Genomic DNA, 27,101 nt, shown 5'->3' with positions numbered 1-27,101 from the left:
GCTTGAATTAAATTGTGGTGAAGGAATAAAAAACAGGATAGTAGGCAAAGTAATAATGCTGGCTTGATAAGGTGATGGCTAGATGGCAATATCAATGGTGGTCTTTGGTGATGACGGCCCTTGGCTTGGTGTGATCACTACCGACTGGGGCAAACTCTCCATGCCTGTGCACTTTGTTGCTGCAGATATTTGTGGATGATAATTAGCTTTATTGGGCTCATATCGGAGGAAATCTCTTTCGGTTTGTGAATTTGTGGCTGCTCTCATCATTGACCCGCGTGGGATTGTTGATGTGTTAGATCGTGATTTGTGCAGAGGGGTGCACATTGAGGCAAGACATTTCCTGGCTTGTATGTGTGATTGACCGCATGGTTTCTTCCTTCGGCTCGTGCTCATCCACAAATACTATGAATATTGGTAGTCTGTGTTGATCCAGATCCAGATATATTTTGATTGGGCGGCAAGCATTAGTCGAATTGGAAATATTGGTCTAGTCTTGGGGTACAGTTGTGTAGAGGTTCGATATTGTTGTGTCTTTTGGCCTCTACAGTATGGAATCGGCCCAGAGGGGAGATTGATTGGCTTGGGATGGAATGATGAGGAAACTCTGATTTGCATTATGGTTCTCTCTATCAATATAACATCCACGGGGAGATTTAGCAACCTCAGATAAGTATGGGTAAGGAGTGTTCGAGCAGAATGTGGTGGAATGTGTGGTTTATATTACAGATGCAAATCAATTGTACTGATTTGAAGAGTCCAAAGGCAATTAGGCTTGCCGATCCTAATCTCGAGGAGCCTCCACTGTGTATGATAGTAATTGAGCCTCAATATACGCTGTCTGAGAATGTGGAAGTTCTTCTTGCAGTGAATAATTATGTTTTTGGTTGTGGACGAGGATTGTCTTCAGCAACAAGGAGTTGGCATTAGGCCTTTGTTGAAGATGGTTGTTTCTCCATATGGGAATTGAGTTGTAACAGGGGGCATTAAATGGTGTGGTGTACTCAACAGTCTATTGTGAGTTTGCTGTGAATTGCCAAGGAGTATCTTACTTATAAGAGATAAGTATTTTTTTTATGGTTGATTCATGTTCATGAATTTTTCATGCTATTGAGATAGTGAATCATGTATGATTCTGGAATTGATATTTTTCTTCGAGATAGTCTTAAACTATTAGTAATCTCTCTTAATGCTTTCAGGTCGGACGGGGAAGCATAAGGATGATGAGAGATTGCATTCAAGGAAGGGAAATCTTGATAATTGCTTGCATTTCTTCGAAGAGGAAGAACCAGCATTCAAAAGGAGTCTGACAAGCCTATAGAAGCAACCTTGGACGAGAAGGTCAAGAGGTTGAGGTTAGTACTCCAAGCTTCAGAGGGAGTGGCTAGAGGATCTTGATCATATTGATTTAGAGGGAGTAGAGCATGTCGAGATGGTTTCTCTAGTGATTAGGAAATTTTAGCAGCTAGAGGAATCTATGATTCTTGAGATAGAGTTCCATGTGATATTTTTGGATAGATGAATACTTGATGAGCTTGGAATACACCAAGAGTGATGCAAACTCCAACCTTGTATTTCACGAAAGATCAAAGCATGTGGAGGGCAAGTGGAAAGGTATGCTATTCAGTTAAGAAACATTAGTACAAACGGATTGACGACAAACATTCTCACCAAGCCTTTCTCTTGAATAAAATTTGTGTACTTTCAAGATAAGCTTGGTATGGTGGAAAATGTAGCCCTAGATGTGATTGAGTCTCAGCATCTTTGATTTGGTTGTATTGTTTATTGTACTAATGTATTCTTTCTTATTATAAGATGTTTAAAGTGTAAACTCTTATTAATGCAACTTATTAATCTGAAATGGTTCATGATTAATGTCATGTGTGTGACTCCATGACAACATTGGTTCAGTACTTGATGAGCCCTTGTGAACATTATTGTGAGGTGGCGATCTCTCAATAATGAACACTTGTACATCTGATCATTATCATAAGGTGACGATTTTACGATATTGATTGATCATACCATTGTGATGGATATCTATGGACATGTCATAATGGTTTATATCTTTGCAGTAATATCTATGGATATGCCATAATGGTGGATATCATGAGATGTGGTATCCATGGATAAGCCATAATGGTGGATATTACACACAGAGATACTCATGGTGGATTTCATGTGACGTGAAATCCGTGGACATGCCATGAAGTAATATCTTTAATTATACCAGACATGATATCCGTGGACAAGCCATAATGGTGGATATTACATTATGTGGTTATGGTGGATATCATGTGACGTGATATCCGTGGATAAGCCATAACCTCTGATATCACGATGAGGTGATATCTTTCTCTCACACAATAAATGGAGCTATTGTGTTTACTATAAGGTGTTATTACTTATTGAAGATGCCAAGTAGGATTCCTCCCTAGCTAAGAGGGAGTGTTGATTTTATTGTAGTTGTGGTCGGAATCCACAGGCCTACATAAATAACACACAGCTTGTGATTATATTGATGATATATAATTATTATATTATTAGTTGTGAGATAATATAATTATATTATGTTATAATATAATTATTAATAATATAATAATATATTAACATTATATGAATATATAATCATTAATATTTAATTATTTAATATTATAATAAAGTATGGTGTCCCTTGGTGAAAGGGCACCTCTTGCATATATATTATGAGACGTGTGATCTCATTGAAAAAAAAAAGAATAATGATAATAAAAAAAAATATATAGGCAATACCTGGGATTTTAACATTAACATTAGCTTATATTTAATATTATTATATTAATAATTTGATATTCATATTATTAATTCATTATATTAACATTAACTTATATTATAATATTAATAAATTAATAATTTATTAATTTGAAATCGTTGCCTTTTAATTTTTTTATAATTGGAATGATTTAGGGGGCCCATGTTAGAAAATTTAAAAAGAAAATTGAAAATATGACTTTTTTATTTTTTTAACATTTTTTAGTAGCCCTAGCTGTGGGGGATGTCTGGCCGTCCCCGAGACGGATTGGGGACGTCCTAGCCATCCCCAACCGTCCCCAGCCGTCCCCGGGACATACAAACGTCCCCCACAGCTAGGGCAAACGTCCCCTCCAAATTCTGGCAATTTGGGGATGGGGGGAAAACGTCCCCTGGCCGTCCCCAAGTCTCTGAAACGTCCTCGGGACTGGGATGGGGGTTTTTAGGCCGGGGACGCGTCTCCGGGTTACGTAGGTTAAAGTAGCTATCTATGGGATTGTCACCATAATGTGTAGTGAGTTCCTCTTGGAAAATAGACCATGTGTCAACACATCCCTTCTTTTTCTTCTCGTCTCATAGCCATTGATACCAAATGAATTGGTCTAGTTCCAAGTATAAGGATGCCATTGCAACCTTTTATTGACATGGAACATGATAAAGATTAAAGGGGTGCTTCATTTGGCAAATCTAATTGATTGGGTGCTTACTATTAAACTTTTGCATGTCCATCTTTGGCAGGAAACGCCTAGCCATAGAATTACTTGGGTGATGATCCATCTTCAAATAAAATTCAAACCCAAAAGCATCATTCCCCTTAAGAGACTCATCTTCATCCCCTATCTTTTTGTGTAGCTTCCTATGTTTGAAATTGATGGAACTTTGGCTCGAAATTATATGTCCAATCGTTGCCTTGAGATCTCCTATATTCTCCACCTTTGAAAAGATTTCTTCCCCCATATTGTTGGTTTCATCCTTTAGATCATCCTTGGTTATGATATTCTTCTCCTATCTTGCTAGATACTCTTTGCCAAGATTCTTTCTAGAAGTGACTAAATTTCTTGTTTCGCCTCTTGTTGAAGCCCCCATCATGATGGGGAAAGAAAATTTTGCAATGAATTATACAAACAAATCCAAACTATCCAACGAATTTATTTAACTTGGGTCTAGATCTCGCCTTGTTGAAAGAATATATATGAAAATTTCTGATTTGTAGACATAGGAGTGAATTTAGTGGAAATTCTAATTTAGCAATAGCTCTTTGAATTCTACTTCAAATGATCTCAAATCCATAGTATAGTAGCTTCAATATGGCCTCGGGATCCATTTAAAAATCAAGAAAAAATCTCCAAAATGAGAGAGATATGCACTTCCCAAAATGACCTCCAAAATTAAAAAAAATTGTTTTGTTTCTTGCCTTCACAGTGCCAAGATCATGTTTTGACACCAGTTGTAATGAAACAATTTGCAAAAGAGGAATATAATGGGAAAAATGCTACATATACTTATAATAATTGAGAGTAATAAGGCACTTTGAGGGGGCAAACTTCCAAATATCTCTATTAAGAACACAGTTTGAAATATGATGATAATAAACTAATTACCAGCTTCTATATATAGCCTACTTATGCCTTGGATGTCACCCAGGCCAACTTAGATACCTAAAGATAACACCTAGGTGGTCTAGTTATCTATATAAGAATATAATACTGATCATATAACTTAATTAAGAATTAAGGTAGGCATAGGCCAATTACTTATAACATTACACACTATAGAATTAAGGGCATAGCATTTCAGCGGAATATGATATTTGAAATTGACACCCAAAATTGACCACTTGTGTTTGGTCAATTTACCCCTATTTCATCTAAGTCCCCATCATTTATATCAATTAAATATTATCCCATTATTTAATTAATATTATCCATTTCCTCTAATTTCTCCTAATTCCTAGTCTAAGGTAAATAATTATCTTTAATTATTTACTTTCATCTTTGTCCCTCTCCTCCAAACAATTAAATAAATAATTTAATTTATTTAATTTATCTCCTCACATGTCACATCCTCCAACACTCCCACTTGCCTCCTAATCCTAATCCTAATCTCCTCCCAATCCATTTCACTAAGCATGTGGACACACTTAATCTTTGATTAAGTGAAGTCGACTCCCTTCTATCACACATGGGCCCCTTACAAAATCACATGGGCTTTTCCTGCCAAGTACCTAAAAGGAATTTTTAATTCCTTTATTCATCTCCATCATCCTCCGCCATAGATCTTCATCCTCCAATAGTGACCATCCATCTCTTTTCATCCTGAATCTATTTATCCACAACTTAGTTGTTTTTATCTCTATCTCACTCCTTTGGCATTTTAGCGTCGTTATGTATCAAATTTTTGGGTGAGCACACAACCAATCAACTATCATAGGCAAATCTACATGAGAGGTATAATATAGTTTGATTTCATTAAGTTATATACTTGTTTGGCCTCTTTTAGCCTAATTTTGAGTGTTGTATTGTTTTGTGATTTTGGGGGTTTTTAATGCTATTTTGGTCCATGTAGGAATCACTTTTTGCTGCACACAGTATCCTTTAGATTATCCTTGGTTATGGTATCCTTCTCTCCCACAAGATCCTTTTTCTCAGGATTATTTCTAGGAGTGACTAAATTCCTTCTTTTGCCTTTTTTGAGGCTCCCATCTTGATGGAGAAAGATAAGTTTGCAATGAATTACACAACAAATTCAAATGGTCCAACAAATCTACTGTAACTTACTTGGGCCTAGATCTCATCTTGCTGAAAGGATCTCCAAGAAATTTTCTGATTTGTAGCCTTGAGAGTGAATTTAGTGGAATTATTTCACAATAGCTCTTTGAATTCTGCTTGAAATGACCTCAAATCCATACTATAGTAGCTTCAATATGGCCTTGGAAACCCTTAAAAAATCAAGAAAAAAATTCTTGAAAATGAGAGAGATATGCTCTCTCCAAAATGACGTTCAAAATTGAAAAAAAAATGTCTTGTTTTTTGCCTTCACAATGCCAAGATCATGCTTTGATACCACTTGTAATTATATAATTTGCAAAAGAGAAGAATATAATGGGAAAACTGTTACAAATACTTGATAATAGTGAGATTAATAAGCCACTTTGAGGGGCAAACCTCCAAATATCTCCAATAAGAATATAATTTGAAATATGACAATAATAAACTAACCACCAACTTCTATATATACCCTACTTATGCCTCGGATGTCACCTAGGTCGACTTAGAAACCTAAATAGTAAATATAACACCTAGGTGATCTAATACATAGCAGCAAAATTCTTATGGGGGAAAAAATTACAAACCAAAAGTATAATATTTTTTAAAAAATCAGGGGAAAAATCGGATTATCAAAAAACGTATAGAAAATGAGAAAAAATCTATTAATTTTTAACTTACAGGCATTTTAATAGCATAGAGATATAGAAAGAAACTAAAAATGAGAGTAGGGATCGAGGATGGCAACACCTAGCGTGGTCGAGGAGCCATGCTCCTCCCAACATCTAAGGGGCAGTGCCTCTAGCACTGTAAATTTGCAGCGATGTCGAGGGGTAGCACCCCTTGCAAGGGTCTAGGCGCAACAGCCCTAGTGGGTGTAGGGGCAGCACCCCTTGTAGGATCCAAGGCAATGCCCCAGATGTGCTCCTTGTCGTGATATAGGGTGGGGTTGATGGATAGAGCCCACATTGCCAAGCCCAAATTAATTTGAAACCACACAAACCCTCACTGGGCATTTTTATAATTTGATTGCTTTTAACCAAGCTTCAAGACTTCTCCAAACCTTTCAAAAAATTCTTGACTTTCACACTTACAGATTTGTTTGTTGTTAAATTTTTGTTCCTTTTTTTAATTAATAATTATATAATATTTGTATATAATAAACTCATTATGGCTTTCAATTAGAATATTATAAATATATAAGATCTTAAAACCTTAACACTTAACCGACAAACAAAACATTTGGAGTGGATGAAATGCTAAATGGCAGTTTTTGATACCGTACTATTTTATCAGTTGTCCAATTATTATAATAATTACTAGTTTAAAATTGTGTTGCCCTGAAAAATTGCTTTCATCTAAATTTACTGATTCAAGATAGTCAAATTGTGGGATTTAAATTTATGCCAACAGCCATAGATCCACACTACCTCATACCATGTTGAAATAGGAAACTACAATTTACTTGAAATTTCATCCACACAATATAAGCAACAAAGAAATTATTGCAATTAGAAAACATTCAAAAGAGAAATTGTGCAAAATTTCTTCTGTATTGGAGTTTTGCATAAGTTTTCATGAAGGTTGGGGCTAGCAAAAGTGGCAACTGGCTAATGGATGCTGCGTAGGAATTAGTTCATGTATCATATAGGTCAAATCAAGTGCTACAGAAATGCAGGGTATGCACATTACTCCTTTTTAAAGTTACATGATCAAAGTGGCAATTCAAATGTTGAGGATTATTTTGGTTAAAGAAGAAAACACAATACAATATATACAAACCATTGTGCCAAGGCAGGGCCTTAATGGCCAGAAAAAAACCATTGAGAATTGCTGAAAAATGCTGCACGCGATTTCAATGCTATTTTAGTGATTTGAGCACAATTTTAACCGGACTAAACTGGTAATCGATGATTGTCCACAATTTTTAAAACAATTTTTTCAGGGAAAAATTGCAAACAGTGGCAATTCATGATTTTGCTGATTAATCACACATTTTTTGCAATTTCACTTCAATGAAGTGATTATCTAAATAAGAATATAATAATAATTATATAAGTTAATTAAGAGTTAAGGTGGCCACAAGTCAATTATTCATAACTGTATGTGCACCCTAGGATTAAGGGTTTAGCATTTCAGCGGAATATGATACTTGAAAATATTTTTCATGGCCTATACTTATTGGGCAATTGCTAGTAGGAGCTGAAGCTGAATCTGAAATCCACACCCTCCAACTTTTTTTGGAATTCAATATATTAATATTGGTTCCATAAATATCTGTAAATTGTAATTATTTATCATCCTTCGAAACATTAATGTCATGTATTGCATGGATTATTTTGAAATTTACATTTTTCTCTATGCTTTCGTTTCAGATGCATACCTTAATGTTTTAGAATGATATAACTAGCATTGCAACGTTCATAGCATGTTAAGTGGGAAATGTGGTGGGCAACCCTCCTAATGATTAGCTATTGTTGCCATCATGAATTTTCATTTGGACAGAGTAAGGCAGAGGTTGCACTGGTTGCAGCAAATGGAGACGTCACTCTAGCTGTTGAACTACTGAGCAGTCCGGTATGCCATTTTACTTCTTTTTTGACAATTACAGCTTATCCCGTGCATGTTAATTTCAATGCTTTTGTTTCTGTTTTGTAGATTAATGCTAGTGGTCTGCTATTCACTTTGTAGCATATACTTAATCTAATGTTTGAATAACTATTTCTGCAGGAACGTTGACACGTTAGATTTTGCTGTGAAAATATCAGGGCAGATGTACAAATGTCAAGTTTTATATAGAGGATGTTAGCATGTGGAACAAGTACAGGAAATTCAATTTTCGAACCTTCAAATCAACTGGATATTGCAGTGCTCCAATAAGGAACTGGCTGTATTGCATTTTCATATACCCTAGTAAGCACTGACTCCTTACAACCAAATTAGAGGCTCTTGTTTGTTGTCCATAAACTAGCCATCAGTCCTTGGCTTCTAGGTTTTAAGTTTTGTGCTAGAAATGATCATCATTGTGTCAATCTTGGCTGATTTGTTGACAGTGATAATGCTGAAGATGGATAATATCTCCACTCCAATTTATTGCAAAGCAGAAAGTTCTCAATTTGAAAGAGAAATCCTTATTGAGATGATTTGTTTTTCAAGCTGTATCAGCTATTGATAATTGATAATTGATTTGTCTTGCAATGTCCTAAAATTATTTTAATAATGTAATCTCCTGGGTTTCATTATGCTGACTGTTGTCTTTATCCTGCGTATGTTCATTGAGATGATTTGTTTGTCAAGCTTTATCAGATGTTGATAATTGATAATTGATTTGTCTTGCAATATGCATAAATTATTTTAATACTGTAATCTCAGGGTTTCATTATGCTGACTGTTGGCTTCATCCTGCGTTAATAATATAGCATTTATCTTTCCTGACACATTCTCTGCTTATTATAATTAAATTTCTGTTCTAGAAGTGCATTTGAACTCTTAAGGCAACTTAGGGTACAGGCTATGATCAATTTTTTCTTCTACTTTCAATTTATTAAAGCTATCTATCCGATCTTAGTCACATCTGACTCCCAGAGTCGTAAAGGACTCCTGGATCCAAGGTCCCAACTGGACCTAAAGAGGTCATGCAATAACCCCTACTGGTTTATGCCCAAAATTTAACCCGTTCCCTCTGAGTGATTCAGTTTGCTTGATAGTTGATTGTTTTGTTTCATAATGCAAGAGAAAATGATAGTAAATTGCTTGTGTTTATAAACTCGAATTAAAAAGAAATTAATGGGGATTGTATGACGATTTCATATCCTGAAATCACATCAGCAAATAAGAGAATAAACCGAAACTGTTTGATATTGTGACCTGGATTAAATAGCAGTATTATTTGAACAGATTTGAAATACATAGGCCAGTCTAATGGCATGTTGAGCAGCGAATACTGGAATTACACAGCAGTTTGTATGCAAAAATGTAGAGTAATGAAGCCACACACTATTTGACCACAGGACGCATTAACTCCAGCCGTGCCAGAATATTAAATGATGTGCCTTGGTACAGTCATGTCCAGTATGCTCGCACCATGGTTGTGTCTTCCACATTCCACATTAGTCCACACACCACTGGTATAGGAGCTCACACCAAGACCTAAGTTACCAGATTCTTCCCTGGCAGCCCAGGGTCTCGGTCCAGTCTGGCCCAAATACGGCCAGGGTCCTGCAGTTTGCCTATGGGTTTGCTGTGAAGGACCCGGGGAGAATTTGGAAGAATTTGTAGCGAATTTTGACCTCAATGGCAGAACCTGGGAAGAATTTGACGGATTTAAGACATTTTTTTTATTTTCTTAAAGTTCTTTTTGGGTCAACCCGACCCTCCAACCCTAAAATAGACCACTAAATAGGCCAAAAAGGTGAAACTATCTCATTTGTGCATTTGTGAATTCGACACAGTAGGAGGATGATGATATGTTTGACGAGTTCTGATGATTTTTTATCAGTGATGGCTGATTTTTAATGTTGAAATTATTATTTTTGAACTGAAACATTGATATGGTGGTGTATTTTGGCATTTTGCTATGTAATTTGGACTAAAACATTATTATATATGGTTGTGTATTTTGCTATATTATTTTACTATTAGAATAGTTGATAGTGGTGTATTATGAACTTATTTGCTGCTGCATATATGTATATATTTTTTATTTTTTATTTTTATATGTTTTTGTATGGATGAACCCAAAGTGAACCCGAACCCACCCCCAAATTTTTTTGAACGAACCCATGAACCTGAATCCAAACCCGAACCAGGACCGGCAACTTAGGCCAAGACCAAGGAAGATCACAGCATAAGCTAGGAATGGATTGCTCACGCCACAATGGTATGAACCAAGGATGTAAAAATCCTCAAAAAATCGGAAAAATCCCGATTTTTTGCGATTCATTTGCCTAGACGATTTAATCTCCATTTAAATCCCGCCCGATTTATTTGGAAAAAATCCCGATTTGCAGTCGTCAAAAATCGCGATTAAAATTTAGAAAATCCCGATTTGCATATAAAGGAACTTGCCTCCTTTTTTAGTCTCTTTTCTTCCTTCTATCATTGTTTCTCCTCTTCTTTTTCTCGCTTGTGTCTTGCAATCTCTTCTTGTTTTTTGGTATATTACTATATAGTATGTATTTGACTCAAACTATGATTTATATATGATGGATACCAGTAATATGTTATTGTGCTCTATAAATTTCGTGTATGTGTGTTTCTTAAAAATATTTTTAAAAATGATATATTTTCAAATGTTCGATAATTTTGCCGATTTTTTCCCGATTCCCGATTTAAAAAAAAAAATTTGGCCAAAAGATTTATTGCCGATTAAGATTTTTACATCTTTGGTATGAACTCATGCCAGAAAGGAGTCCCACACCAATGAAGCGAACCAACGTTAGATTATTAGAGGCTGTGCCAAGTAAGTTTAGCCACACCCTAGGCAAGTAAACTCGTGCTGGATTAAAGAAGTGATTGGCAATAACTTTCAACAGTAATAAAAATCTGACTGCCCGCATAAGTAGTCTCACGCCCACATGAAGGAAATATGGTGGTGCAACCTAGGAATTTGAAAGGAAGTGAAGGTGTGGAAAACGCTTCCTAACATTAATCTTTTGGGGGAGATAGTACAAATTTTCTTACAAATCTTAACTATTATAAAAATGGAAACACATTTAGAAGGAGATAATGAACATGAATAAAGATGCACAACAACGAAGACATATAATAGGGAAAACCCTATAAGGAGAAAAATCCCACACTCCTGGTGCAAATCAACAACAGAGAATCCTATGGGATTGTCTGTTGTTGCAGCTTCTGCAACTTAACCACTTCCACACTCAAATTTAGACTAAAATAACAAATATGAAACTCAAATATATTCCAAATATGAAACTAATAGAAAACTCCTCAGGAAATAAAGTTAAAACCTTAAAAACAGACAATGGGGGGGAATACACCTTAGATCTGTTTAAGGATTTTTGTAAAAATGTTGGGATTAAGAGGGAGCTTACTATACCTTATAATCCCCAACAAAATGGGGTAGCTGAGAGGAAAAACAGGACAATTGTAGAAGCTGCCAAAGCAATGCTCCTTGATCAAAACCTAAATACCAATCTTTGGGCAGAAGCCACCAGCATTGCCGTGTATATACAAAATAGATGTCCTCACTCCCATATTGAAGACAAAACCCTTGAGGAAGTTTTTACTAAAACAAAGCCAGATATCAACCATCTTAGGATATTTAGGTGCCCTGTTTATATTCATGTACCTAAAGAGAAAAGGTCAAAACTAGAGCCTTCTGAAAAAAGGGAATACTTGTTGGGTATAGTGAAACCTCCAAGGCTTACAAAATCTATATACCTGGTCAAAGGCATATTGAACTTAGTAGAGATGTAATTTTTGAAGAAGACTTAGCCTTCAAAAGAGCCCAAAGTTCCATGGAACTTGAAATCCATGTTCCTGCCCCTAGCATAGATGAAGATCCTGCCCCTGAGCTTTAGAGGGAGAATCTTGAGGAAAATGAAGGTGAGATTCAAAACCCACCTAGAGAAAATCTCAAGAAAAGACCACTATGGGCCACCAAAATTGTAGAAGAAGCTCAAAAGTATGTTGCCCCTTCAGGAACCTTCAGAGAAAGCAAAAGGCCTAATAAATTCACCAGCTATGTTGCCCTCATGAATGATCTTTCAAAAGCTGAACCTGCCAATGTATCAGATGCACTTAAACATCAAGTATGGAAGAATGCTATGTCTGAGGAATATCAGTCCATTATGAAAATGATGTTTGGGAGATTGTTCCTCGGCCAGCTGGAAAATCTGTGGTTTCCTCCAAATGGCTTTTCAAGATCAAATATGCTGCAGATGGCAGCATTGAGAAACACAAGGCCAGATTTGTAGCCAGAGGGTTCTCACAAAAGGAAGGAATTGATTATGAAGAAACCTTTGCACCTGTAGCCAGATACACCTCAGTAAGAGCAGTCTTAGCCATTGCAAAGGGATGGAAAGTACATCAAATGGATGTAAAGACATCATTCCTTAATGGAAAGTTTGCAGAAGTAGTATATCTAGAGCAACCTGAAGGGTTTGAGATTCATGATGCAGAGTCTCATGTGTGTAGACTCAAGAAAGCTCTTTATGGGCTTAAACAGGCTCCCAGGGTCTGGTATGAAAGAATTGACACTTATCTCACAGGGCTAGGTTTCTCAAAGAATGATGCAGATCCAAATATCTACTATAAGCAAGACAAAGGTGATATGCTGATATTGATGATTTGCTAATCACAGGAGAAGATCACCTCATAGACCAGTGCAAGAAAGACCTTGCTAAAGAATTTGACATGAAGGACTTGGGACTCCTTCATTACTTCCTAGGATTGGAAGTATGACAGAATTCTGATGGCATTATACTAAACCAGGGCAAGTATACCTTGGACATTTTGAAGAGATTTGGAATGTTGAACTACAGACCTATGACTTCTCCGATGAAGACAAACCTTCATAAACTCAAGGAAGCAACATCAGAATCACAACCCACATATCCTACTCTATACAGGCAAATGATTGGGTCCCTGATGTATCTGGTAAATACGAGACCATATATCTGTTATGCAGTTAATGCTTTGAGTCAGTTTATGTGTGATCCAAAGGAGATACACCTGGTAGCAGTAAAACATATCATGAGATACCTACAAGGTACTCTAAAGCTTGGTCTCAAGTATGAGAGAGTTGATTTGAATTTATACGGATTCACAGATTTAGATTGGACTAGAAATGTAACTGACAGGAAAAGCACCTTAGGATGCTGTTTCAGTTTAGGTGCAGTCATGATATCTTGGATCAGTAGAAAGCCGTCATCAGTAGCACAAAGTCCCATTGAGGCCGAATACATTGCAGCTTCCATGGCTACTCGAGAGGCAATATGGCTTAGGAAGTTGCTTGCGGGATTATTCGGTGAACCAATGAAACCTACAATTATTCATTGTGACAACCAGAGTTGCATAAAACTTTCAATGAATTCGGTGTTTCATGACAGATCGAAGCATATTGAGATTCCTTACCATTATGTGCGAGATATGGTAGACAAGAATGTGATCCAGTTGGAATACATTTGTACAGGAGATCAGACAATAGATATTCTTACCAAAGCACTTTCTAGAGTGAAGGTTGAGCACTTCAGAAAAGGTGTTGGTATGATTGAAAGGTAATTTGCTTTGTAATCTGTACTTATATATTAATAAGATGTTTAATGTGTAAACTTCTTTGTCGTGTTATGACTTTTATGGGCTCCACCCCTTGTGTACATTTCTAAGAGGTGACGATCTCTCAGATAATGAACACTTGTATGAAGACATTATAAGGTGATGATCTTATAATGATCAAACCATATATTATGTGTGATTCCTAGTATGTCATGGATGTGCCATGATTATATTGTGGTAAAGACATTTGAAAATGTCAGTGCACATACCACAATTTGGATAAAGTGAGGATTTAATTATTCTCATGCATTTATCCTTAGTATTGCTTGCTTTGCAATACTGATATCACGTGCTTAGGTGATATCTTGTCATCACAAGTTAATGTGGTGAACTTCTTGTATCACGTGTTTAGGTGATACTTCATGTCACGTGTTTTAGGTGATATGATCCTTTGGAGAGTGAGATTATAAAACTACATAAGGAATATTGATCAGCATGAGAAATGTGATGCTAGATATGTTGTTTGTCATTCATCTTTCTGAGCTAAGAGGGAGTGTTGATACATGATAGCTTTGGTAAGATAAATGATTGAATGAGAGATAAATGAAGTCTCTCATTCAATCATCTATCTCATCGATAGACTATAATAGACTTCACTTATTATTCCTTTGTTCTATCATCTGATATTACTATTATAATTGCTCTCCTTATATATATGGTGCATTATTGGTTTTACCGATTATAATCATGCAAACTGATGTTAAATTTATGACCATGCTAGGATCGTATTTCACGATATGTGTTAATATATAAACATTGCAATCTAACAATAAACGGTAACCTTGATATCTCGATTGTTATCGAGCTTCATTGTTAATGCCATTAATTAGTTATCGGGCTTCATTGTTAATGCCACCGATTAGTTATCGGACTTCATTGTTACGCATTGACACCGATTAATATCGACTTTAGATTGGTTATGTATTGCAAATGAAAAGGCACGATCAAGTGGCATCTTGATCGGCCATTTCTAATAGACATGTTCGATCAAGGTGTCACTTGATCGTCCCTAATTTTTTATATATACCGATCAATGATAAATGGAGAAGCCATCAAAATTATTAATGCTCTATCTCCACCTGCAATACATAGAATATAATTAATCACTAGAACAATTATATTGTGATAAACATTTACATTGAAATACAACAACGTTATATATATACCTTGATCATTGAATTGAAATTTGAAAAACATTTACAGTTTGATCTTATTAGGGTTTACAAATAGGTCAATTTTCAACATACACTTTTTGGCACGCCCAATGGGACCTTAGTCTCTTATTACTAATCATTTTCTTGGAGTTGTGAAACACTTTTAAAAGTTGCAGGTTGGATTTGTGATGATTTTTCGTTTTGCCTTTTTTTGTAGGTTTTTTTTGTGTTTAACAAGGTCTTGTCACATTTTTGCTCACAAGAGTCACATTTTTTCTTTTTACAATTAGGGTTTAGTCTATTTTTGCATTTTAGTCTTGTTGCATTTTTGTAGATTATTGTTGCATTTTTGTAGGGTTTTGTCACATTTTTGTTTTGCAAGATTATGGATTACATGTTGTTCCACGTATCTGCACATTCTTGTTGTGTTTTTGTTAGTTCCTATTGTGTTTTTGTTTGCAAGGTTTATGAGTTGTAGATTTGTAGGGCTAATCTTCCTGAGTTTTTGGTAGGGTCTTACTATGTTTTTGTTGCATTTTTTGCATTGTATGTGTAGGTTTCGTAGCGTTGTTGCGTTTTTGTTTGCGAGTTGTAGGATTCCGATGCATTTTTGCATATTTTGCCTACGTTTTTGAATCTTCTAGTTGCATTTTTTAAGGTTCTTGCTATTCTTTTGTAAGGTATACTTGTTTTTTTGAGTTTTTGTTTCAGATTTATGTACTTTTTGGATTTAGTTTTGTCTTTAGCTAACCCTTGATACTAACAAGTTGTGCAGCTGATCCTTTGGCCATCCAAGTCTAAAATAAAATAATATAAAAAATAAAATCCTTTGTTAGTGCAAATTTAAAGTTGTTTCTCTTTGTGTGTTTGCATAGATTAAATCACATTTCATTTCTTAAGGGTTAACAAACAAGTGTTTTCTATGTTTGGTGCACTTGCACGTTTGTGGGTGGACCCAAACTATTATATGCATATCCTCTCCCCTCGCCTTCATGGACCTTGGGTGCAAGAGAAACATATAATGATGCTCATTTTTCCTTTTTAATAGGAGGTTTGCCTAGGGATTTCATCACCTCAGGGTTCAATCTTAAGCACATAATTCCAATGGGCTATATAAAGGGACAAAAGCAATAGCTTAAGTCCAAACCTATTAGGTTGTGGACACACATGTGCTAGTGTTCTTTGGTGATGCAAGACGCTTAGTGGCGAGGATCCAAGTATGATAAAGAAAGCTTGATCGACACATACTGGGTCTCTGCGTTCTAGTCCCGTGTGGGTGTTCTTGGAGCCCTTACTATGAACCCTTTGTGTTTAGAAGGTCAACCTCTTTTTACTTGATTGGTTCAAGGTGTGTAGATCGTACCTTGTAGATACTCTTCATGTACCTCCCACAATAAGGTTGAAATCCCTCGTGTTATAAGGTTTCTTTTAAACCTTTCAAGGTAAGAGGAAATGTAAGCCAGTTGTCAGCTTAACTTATGCTAGCAAGCTTGTGCCACTGGACCTCAGTTGTCATTTGGAGATAGGTATTTTATTGACACAGGAGCCACGATCAAGTAGTATCTTACCCTTGATTTTAGGTTGTGCTTGCTTGTGAGTGTCTTTATATGTTGTTTAGTAAATATGGCCCCCCCTTTTTTATTACCATATTTAGATCTTTAAAAGAGTCTCAAAAACAACCAAGACAAGTGTTTTCTCTCGTTTGATTTGTTTTCTTGCCACATTTGTCACAAAACAATTCAAATTTGGTCACATTTTTTAGATTTTAGGCACACAACCAAGACAAGTGTTTTCTCTTGTTTGGTCTGCATTTCTAAGAGTTCATGTGTATGTGGGACATTACAATGTGTATCTGTCAGGTTCTACTGCGTTTTTGTCACACTTTTGTGTTTCTGCAGGTTCCTCCTACATTTTTGTAGGTTCTTCCTACATTTCTACAGGATCTTGTTGTGTTTATGTAGGATACTCTTGCATTTCTGTAGCAACTTCTACATTTTTGTTGGCAACTCTTGCATTTCTATAGGGTTTTCCTATGCTTCTATAGGTTCCTGCTATGTTTTTGACTAGCAAAAAGCATTAGCTTAAACAATGGTTCAGACCTACAACTTGTTAATGTTAGGCTCATAGTTGACATTATCTTGCTTCATCTTAGTCTTACTAGCACTCGTTCAAACATACATCAGATGAACAAACACTTGTCCTATCATGTTAGCATGCTGACAATCTTGCTTACATTAGTGAATCCTCTAATTAGTGTTCTTGGTGTTTTAGATCTTTAGAGGTCCCTCTTTCACAGTCTGTTGCATAGACTTAGTTTTTTGAGGTAGTGCACCAATATTCTGGTGCATTGATTCAAGTTTGACATATTTTGTTGTTGGTTTTGCACATGTTCTGCCTTCCTACATTTTTGTCACATGTTGTGTCTTTGCTTTGGCAACCTGCATTTTTATGACATTTTGCTACATTTTTGGCCTGTGTTCCTGTGTTTTGCCTCAATTAAGTTTTGTCAGGTTTGGAGTCCTCAAATCATTTCGTCCTGGGTTCATAGGCTTTTTGATTTGTCAAGCTCAATCTCAATCCTATTCTTGCTTCATTTTCCAAATCATTTCTAGACTCTCCATTTCACCCTGTTGATCATATCAAACCTTGTTAAACCCAATTCATCATTCCGAAATTCAAAAGTTGTCTTTGTCCTCTTAACCTTGCATCAACCTTGACATCACCAAGTGATCTTTTTCTTAGATCTATCATCTTTGGATACGAGACCATTTTAGTTTCTTGAGTTGGATTAGCTTACATTGGAGTCTATCATCTCCTTGTGAGTCACATCACTTTTGAGTTATCAATTTGTGGCTATCTATCATAGTCTTAATCTGATCTTGTCATATTTGGAATTTAATCTTAGGAACCTAGAGACAACTTTTGACTTTTATTCTCCTAGTCTTAGTCATCATCATCACCTCTCTCTTGTCATCATCTTTCATATCATTACCAAGGTCAACCCTCTCTTGCATGGTCGAAACTAGAGCTTAAAAGCTTAGAAAGAGAACCCAACAATATAAAAACATGGATTATACGCCTAATCTTGATGATATTTTCAACTAAGGACCCCTTAGGAATGACATACCTAATATTCCTGATGATGATCCACCTAGTTCATAATTTTGACAAGATGCTTAATGTCAATTAAACTAGGGCCCACATCGTTACTTCTTGATGCTTGCCCAACTAGGTGCCAAAGTACCTGTTGATTTTGATGTGTCACAAGTCAAGAAAAACGACAGTAATGCTATTGCTAGTCGAAAAGGATTTGGAGCCATTCCCATACCTAAGTCACCCTTGTCCCTTTTGCAAAGACCAATAATCACCAACCAACAAAACCAAGGTCAACACCACACCAACACTTTCAACATGGTTGGTCAAGGAAACAACCAACAAAATATCGGTCAATAAAATGGTCAAAACAATGGTCATAATCACAATATGGTTACACCCATAATCAACACACCAACCAACATTATCAACAATACCAAAACCACCAAAACACATACCCATCAACGTACCCATCAATGTGAACAACATACTTTCATTCCTCCCCCACCTCCATACAACCAACCTAACATGGGGACGACTCAAGGGAATTTGTTACAACCTATTGAGGCTTTGACACAACAAGTCCAACTCTTGCAACAACAAATAGCCAACATGCAGTCAAGAGTTTCAAACAAGAGGTACACAATTGCGAACATTTGTCCTTACCCTTTTGATAGAAATCTACCCATGCCCTCTTTCCCCACTAATTTTGAAGTGCCTAAGTTTGACAAGTATAAGGGGAAAGGTGATCCTAAGGATCATATTAGAGAATTTTTCATAGCTTGTATAGAGGTTGTCTACAATGATACTTATCTAATGCGCCTCTTCTTACGTAGCTTAGGTAGACAAGCCATGGAGTGGTTTTCACGATTATCACCTGGGGTTGAGTCTTTTGGTGAGCTAGCTGAAAAATTTGTCACACACTTCTCTTACAACATTGAACATAAGGTCTCCATGATGACACTATGTAACACTAAGCAAAGAAATTGAGAGTCCTTTTCATCCTTCTTACAAAGATGGAGAAGTTTAGCTAGCCAATGTCCTTGCCATATCTTGCAAAAGCACAAGTTGAGATGTTCATGCAAAACTTGTATCGTGAGATAGGATTTCAACTTCAATCACAATGTTTGACCACATTTGAGGAAGTCGTAGAAAAGCGTCTATCAGTTGAGAGACTTCTTCTCAATTAAGGCACTATCAAGATCTATAAAGATAATAATACTAAGGACAACAATAGCTCAAGAAATAATGAGAAAGTTCGCTTTTGGTCTAAGAACAAGAATACCATTATTGATGGGGTTGTAGACATGAACAGAGTTAAGGCTACCCAACCTGTGATAAGTTTTCTAGAACCTAGCACTTTGACAAACCAAATTAACACCCAAAGGAAAAAATCAAAACTTGCAAATCAACCACAAAAAAATTCACACCGTAGGGAAAACCTATGTAATCAACATTACAAAAACTTGTTGCCAATAAGCTTATCATGTTACCAGAGGTTAGACCATTTGAACCAAGGATTAAACCCACATGGTGGAATGATAATGAATATTGTGACTACTATACCACTGTAACAAGGGTCATAAGACTAGTGATTGCAGCAAGCTTAAAAACCTTATCCTAGATCTCATAGACAATGGTGCGATTGAAGTTGAAGGTCACTCATCCAATGATGAAAATTTGGTGTTTATGGATCCTTTACCCAATCATGATAAAGGAAAATCTCCTAAGAGTACTCAAGATAATAATGCCAATTTTACCAATGTCTCCTATAAGTACATGGTCAATCACATTACCGAAGTGGATAATCATGTATCTATTATAATTGTCATAAACAAAACACCTTAGTGCAATGTAACAACCCATCGAGGTAAAGTGACTCTCCAAGGTACCATTTCTAAAGCTACCTCGTCATCTAAGTAGAATGACCTTGTCGACCAACTTGTCAAAACCCCTGCACACATATCCATGCTTGAGCTCCTATGCATATCACCTTCACACAAGGACATATTTGACAAAGCTTTACAAAAGATCTTTGTTCCTACCAACTTACACATGGATCAATTTCAAGCCATTGTGGGAAACCTTTCATCACCACACTGTCTTACGTTTGCTAATCTTGATGACACATCTCCCCAACAACCTCATAATGCACCCCTACATATAGAAGCTTTCATCCACAAACATCGCATAAAACGATTCTTGATGGATGGAGCGCGATTAGATATTTGCACTTTAAAATTGATCACATCATTAGGGTTCTCTAAAGTGTAAGATTCTGTGAGAAGCGAGAACCGAACCAGGATCTGATGTCGGTCGTAGATCACATGCAACAGATGATCAAAGATTAAAATAGTTGAATGAAGATAAATCTAATATGAGAGAAAAATAGAGACATAAGAGAATTTGGGGAAGACTCTCATCGAGCTATCACTGAACTAGTGAAGGTGAGAGTATAGTGCTATTATATAGAAAAATAATATCATATGCATCCAAGGGGTGCATTAACTCCTATTGCTCATAAAAAGTGGAGGTTTTACCTTCTTGGTAAATGCCAAAACATGTGGCATAACCTCCTTACATGAAGACAAGAAAGGAGTTGAGAAAGTTAACACATAAGGTCAAAAGAGGGTGAGAAACCCAACTATCCCATAACACACTTAGGAAATGACAAAATAGTGTTTATAAGAGTTGGCACAACAAGCCAAAAGAGAGTCTGTAACTCAACTACCCATGTGAGGTGGAGAGTTACACATGTAGCTGAAGTATTTCATGATGTGTCCTGCTATTAACCACTCCTAATAACCTAAGAAAACTTAATAATATATGTGCAGGAAAAATAAATATCCTCTAACATAAAAAAAATAAAAAACTTACACTAACATCCCCCCTTAAGCGTAGCTTAGTTGGGTAAAAAGATGGGTCCCGACAAATGAGGTCATGTTAGGTTTCCATGTACATAGATATCCCCCCCAAAAGAAGAAGCCCTCCCCATAAGAGGAATAACCCCCCCTTAATAGAAAGAGAAATAATGAAGGACTAAGAAGCCTGTCGCATCTCAAGCAAAGCTCGCAAATGAAGGAACTTGCTTTCAGTGAAGGGTTTGGTGAAGATGCCCAGAATCTACTTCGATGTAGAACAATACTTAAGATCAATGATCCCTTCTTGAATCAACTCCCTTATATCTTGCATATGTATCTCATTGTGTTTCGTTCTCTGGTGATGAATTGGATTTCTTGAGATCTGTATAGCACTCTGATTATCACAAAAGATGATGGTAGGCTTTCTGATTTGAATACTAAACTTAGTGAGAATATTCTGAAGCCAAATAGCCTCAGTGGTGGCATTAAGTGAGGAACTCGGTTCTATATATAACACACACAATTGATGGCCTCTGCCCAATACTGAGGTGCGAAAGACTTGGAGTGAATCATACAATTGGCCATCTCCTTCAAAGACCTGTTTTTGCATTTTGCGACACCATTATGTTGAGGACTGTATGGAACTATGTGCTGCATGTTTTTGATTAAAGGAAAAGCAGGTTTTGAAGGGACCTGAAAGCCTTTACAATTAGATTTTGAAAGGATCTGGAACCCATGACCAGAAAGTTGTCCAAACATAATGAAAATACAGACAATCAAGGAAAAAAGACTGTAAAAAGACCATCTTGCAGCCAACCACCCTAAAACAAGGCTGCAAAAAGAACAACTTGCAACCAATCCCTGATCAAGAACCATCAAGATTTACCTTTAGATCTACTCTTGTGGGAGTGGAGAGTCATGTCGAAAGAATGCATAGAAAAATTAGCTTTCTTGCCCTTAACAGAAATCCAACCCTCTTCCACATGCGCTTCCTTGTCATGCCAAACCATCTCACCATAATCTTGTGAATGAGAGCCAACAACCACAGTCTTAGAAATATCATCTGTGTCCCTCCCAGCAGACATGGCCTTATTAGAAGAGTCACCAGTATTGATAGCCAAAGCGCTATCACCAGAAGAAACATCCAGATGCCCATTCACTCTCACATTAGGAGATTCAACAAGGGACACTTGCATAGTTTCAACCCCACCAAGAGAGACATCCGAGGGGGATGCCCCAAGATTCTGTGGTTCTATAGCTACCACCTCAAAAAAACTCATAAGTTGATCAGATTTCTTCATAACCGTATAATGTTGTTTAGAAGCGCCTTTCCACCATGTGGCGGTTGTTGCCTTTTTCTCAAAACTACAATGCTTAGCTGCATGCCCAGTTTTAAAACATCTTCTACATCGGAAGAGAATCCCTTCATAGTCCAAAGATTGGACCCAAGAACCCTTTGAATATGTGTTGCATGTTGATACCTTTTGAAGCACAAAATTGTTCAAACTGATTATTAACATATTCACCCTCATTATCTATACACAGAATCTTGATGAACTTACCAAATTGTTTCTTTGCAAAAGCTTTGGAATCTAGATTATTCTCAAAGACTTCAGACTTTTGTTTCAGAAAGTAAACCCATGCATATTTGGAAAAGTCATCAATAAATGTCAAGACATATCTAGGTCTATTGAAAGATGGTTGTAGAAGTGGTCCTGGCATGTATCAACTCAATAGCTGTGTAGCTCTCCATTCTTTTCCTTTATCATACTTCTCCTTAGGATTATTACCAAGAATGCATCCTTGGAAAACTCCATCAAAAAATCAAATAGAAGGTAACCCTTAAACCATGTCCTATTGATTGAGTTGTTGCAAGTAACAATAGTTCATCTGGCCAAATCATTGATGCCACAAACAACTCACTTCATCTGCATGAGTGAGTAACACTATCAAAGGAGAGTTAGGAACAAAGTGAGTAAATTGATATAATTTGGAATGATGATCTTCTTTTCCTACATCAATAGTAGACCCATTATGAATGATTAACACTGCATCTGGTGTAAACTCAACTCGCTTGCCAAAACCAGTGTGAGTGATCTGATAAACAGACAAGAGATTAGTTAATAAAGATGGAACACAAATGATATCCTCAAATGTTCCTTCACCCACATCAACAAACCCTCTCCCATGCACTTCAACAAGAGTGTCATCACCATTAGCATGGTAGGCATAAAACATGGCTCTAAAGAGGTGAAAACATCTTTTGAAGAAGCCATGTCATGCAAAGCACCCGAGTCAATTATCCAAGAATTTGGTTGTGAAGCAACAACAACTAGGGCCTTACCCTTTCCTTTCCCCTTACTCTTATCTATGTCCTTTGAAGATCCTTCCGATGAACTCTATTTGATTGAATCAAGCACCTTGATATTATTCTTTTCAAGAAGATGTGAAAGGTGATCAATTTGTTTCTTTAAACACTTATGTTCATCATGACTAGATCTCTTACAATAAGAACACTTGACCTTCTCCTTCTTAGGTTGTTCACCTTTTGATGAACAAGTTTGATTATCTGCTTTTGAAGTAGTAGATTTTATATCTTTCTTCTTCTCTCCTTGGTTCTTTTGTTTCTTCTCTTTCTTACTAGACCCTTTTTGTCCTTTTGTGCCTTGATTTACAACTATGGCATGTGACTTAGAGAGTTTTATTGTAACCATTTGAACCAATTTGTCCTGCTCCCTAGTGAACTCGACAATAAAATCATTTAGACAAGGCATTTTGAATGTAGTACCTAGGGAACATTTTGTAGCATAGAATGTAGAAACAAACACTGAATAGTTAGGACCAAACCTAGATAGAATACTCAAGATCACTTGCTTATCATCTTTCTTAGTTCTACACTATTCCAACTACAATCTTACAGACTTGAGTTTTGTGAAGAAGTCTTGTATAGTGTCAAAATTGGTTGGATTCAACCCTATGAGTTCATTCTCCAACTGATGACCTCTTAGCTCATCCTGCTTATCAAAGATATTTTTCAAAGTGGTCCACACTCTATTTGGTGAAGTGGTAGATTCAATGTGAAAAAGAAGGTAAGGAGAGATTGACATATACAGAGTATCAAAAGCTTCATCATATTTATTAAACCATTTAATCTTTTATGCGACATCTTGAGGTTCAGTTTCAAGTCTCATAGTAACACGATGATATCCATCTTTTTTAGATATATTATCATCTTAGATTTTCATTCAGAATAATTATATGGTGTTAAAAGAGGAATTGTAGATGCATTCATGATAGTAGAAAAGAAGATTGCAATGAATTAGGAAAAGTGCAAGAAAGAAGACACACAAGACACGCCCGCCCCCGCCCCCCCCCCCCTTTCCACTAGTCTCAAAAATCACCATCCCAAATATTACAAGATTAGCACTTTATAATTAATGTGTTTACAAGGCTTTTTATCAGATTATAATGCTTTTTAAGGCTTCATGGCAAAAAAAGAGAGTTTCAATACCAATAAATTTGATGCAAAATCTAAAAATATTAGTGTTATTGTTGCTCAAAGCTTCTCAATACCTTTCCAACAACTATTCATTTTTCAAAAGGAGTTGTGAGGTGAAATATATGATTTGTTCAAGGAAACAAATGCAGCTAATTCAACCTGCAATATCTGATAGAAAAGGATAGAATTTTTTAATGAAACTTACATGAATGGAAAGTGCTCATTCCAGCTTTTCGTCAAGTACTTGTTTGAGAAAATCCAACACCTGAGGCAAAAGTTATGCAACTTTTATGAGAGGTTGTTGAATATGCTAGCTAGAAAAATGGCTCATGCCCTATTCAAACTCTATTTCTGCAAAAAGTACTAATTTTCTGGGAACGCTATCAAAAACTCAGAAGTTTCTCGATGTTGGGAAGAAAACCCAAAAATCTTTTTTCCTGCAAATGAGTGGAAGTTGGAAATATAAAGACGAAATGAAAATAACTCCAGTAAAAAGATTTCACTCTGGTTTTTTTACTGTGTCCTCCAAACTCTGATTTTGGTGAAATAAGTGTCACTTTTGACTTTCTCAAGCCTTTTGGACACTTTGGAAATGGTAAAGACGCCTCCAATATTACCAAAATGCTGCAATCATCCAGATCTCAAAGGAACACATATTTAATAAACCAGATTAATCTAGAAGCTTATTTTCCTTTAAATTGTTCTGATTCTCTAAGTCACACAAGAATGCAGGAGAAGAGCATACTTTTTTTTTAAGGAAAATATTAGCTATCTAATAGTCTTAAATATCTCAAATAAATAAGAAAAACAATGAGCTATACCAGACAACACGACTTTGATACCATGTTAGATTATGTGAGAAGCGAGAACTGAGCAATGATATGATGTTGGTCATAGATCACATGCAACTCCAAGAAACAGATGATCAAAGATCAAAATAGTTGAATGAAGATAAATCTGATATGAGAGAAAAATAGAGACGAGAATTTGGAGAAGACTCTCACCGAGCTATCATTGAACTAGTGAATGTGAGAGTATACTGCTTATTATATAGAAAAATAATAGCATATACATCCAAGGGGTGCATTAACTCCTATTCCTCATAAAAAGTGGGAGGTTTTACCTTCTTGGTAAATGAAAAAACATGTGACATAACCTCCTTACATGAAGATAGGAAAGGAGTTGAGAAAGTTGGCACATAAGGTTAAAAGAGGGTGAGAAACCCAACTACCCCATAACACACTTAGGAAATGACAAAATAGTGTTTATGAGAGGTGGCACAACAAGCCAAAAGAGTGTGTGTAACTCAACTACTCATGTGAGGTGGAGAGTTACACATGTAGCTAAAGTATTTCACCACGTGTCCTCATATTAACCACTCCTAATAACCTAAGAAAGCTTAATAATATATGTGTAGGAAAAATAAATACCCCTAACATAAAGAAAATAAAAAACCTTCACTAAAATAAAGGGGTTGTAATGCAAAGAAAAATATGATAATCAAAGCCTATGATGGCGAAGAATGCTCATTCAAAGGGTTTGTCATGTTGTCCATCAGAGTTGGGCCAATACTCAAGGACATGGTCTGCCAAGTCTTAGACCGTAATCTCACCTAAAATATTCTCCTAGGTTGACCATGGATTCATGCCATAAAATTCGTACCCTCCACTTATTACCAATGCATCAAATTTACGCATAATGGATTGGAGATCACTATACTCGAGGACCCAAATCCCTCTCTCTATTGTAATAACATTTGATGAAAACTAAAAACCACCATTCCCATCAATATATAGGCTACTTCTTTTGTATCATATGTTGATCTTGAGTCACAAAAAGCATCCACCTCCAAACCACTTAAGATCAAGGCTATTGTTAAAGGACAAGGAATGAGAGAATATAGTATACAACAATCCTTATATCTCAGACAACTCATAGACTCCTCTAAGATTTACGACATACCAAAAACAACCCAACATGTATGTAAAGCTATTATCAAATGGGATCCTACTACTTTTACAAAATGGGGTGAGATGAAAGATCAGGATCTCTTTAAATGGTTGTACAAAGATGAAGAAGAACAATCCAACCAAGGAAACCATGATGTCAAGCTACTTGTAGAGAACTATGATAAAGAATACATTTTTTTACAAATGGGATATGATGGTCATGGTCCCAATGGTTTGCAAAAAAAAGGCATTGTTGGACCTCTTCAACCTATGCTCACACCCAAGAAACAAAGGAACAATGGATTGGGGTTTGCACCTTTAAAGTTGAGTGGTCCTAATACTAAACCCCCAACAAAAGTAAAAGCACAAGCACAATTGTGTAAAGAAGTTTGTTGGGAAGACAAACATGAAGATGGTCGAGCTTGGATAGAGAATTTTTATGATCCTAATGCTTTGACATCTCAAGGCTTAGGGTATGAACCACAAGAGTCGGCAACCTTGGGTACTAAGTGTGCATCTAGTAGTGAGGAACAAACTTCCCTTGCAATTGAAATTGATGAGGAGAGTACCAATGATGATCTCGATGATGCCATTGATATCTTTGAATATTCATCCATATTCACCATCACATCCTTTGATTTTGATTAAACCGACGACCTTTCACTCGTTAACCCTCAACTCATACTGGGATC

The 27,101-nt window shown here is 36.3% G+C and overlaps 1 protein-coding gene across 3 annotated transcripts in view; it reads left to right on the top strand.

The window, feature by feature from the left end:
- LOC131052782 (rhomboid-like protein 15) overlaps nucleotides 1-8,797 on the top strand; it is an 82,018-nt gene extending 73,221 nt beyond the window's left edge. For 2 of the 3 annotated variants that reach the window (XR_009107516.2, XM_057987405.2), the window contains 2 exons: nucleotides 8,061-8,132; nucleotides 8,286-8,797. Coding sequence is in view for 1 of the 3 variants with exons in the window: in XM_057987405.2 (XP_057843388.2) it covers nucleotides 8,061-8,132; nucleotides 8,286-8,294 (81 nt within the window). In the remaining 2 variants the exon portion in view is untranslated. The remainder of the gene's footprint in view (nucleotides 1-8,060; nucleotides 8,133-8,285) is intronic. The other variant, XR_009107515.2, reaches the window with a different exon arrangement.
- The last annotated feature ends 18,304 nt before the right edge of the window (nucleotides 8,798-27,101 follow it).

Source organism: Cryptomeria japonica, chromosome 6 (genome assembly GCF_030272615.1).
Source record: "Cryptomeria japonica chromosome 6, Sugi_1.0, whole genome shotgun sequence".
Taxonomy (NCBI): domain Eukaryota; kingdom Viridiplantae; phylum Streptophyta; class Pinopsida; order Cupressales; family Cupressaceae; genus Cryptomeria; species Cryptomeria japonica.
Note: the sequence above shows the minus strand (reverse complement) of the source record. Positions and strands in the feature narration are given on the sequence as shown.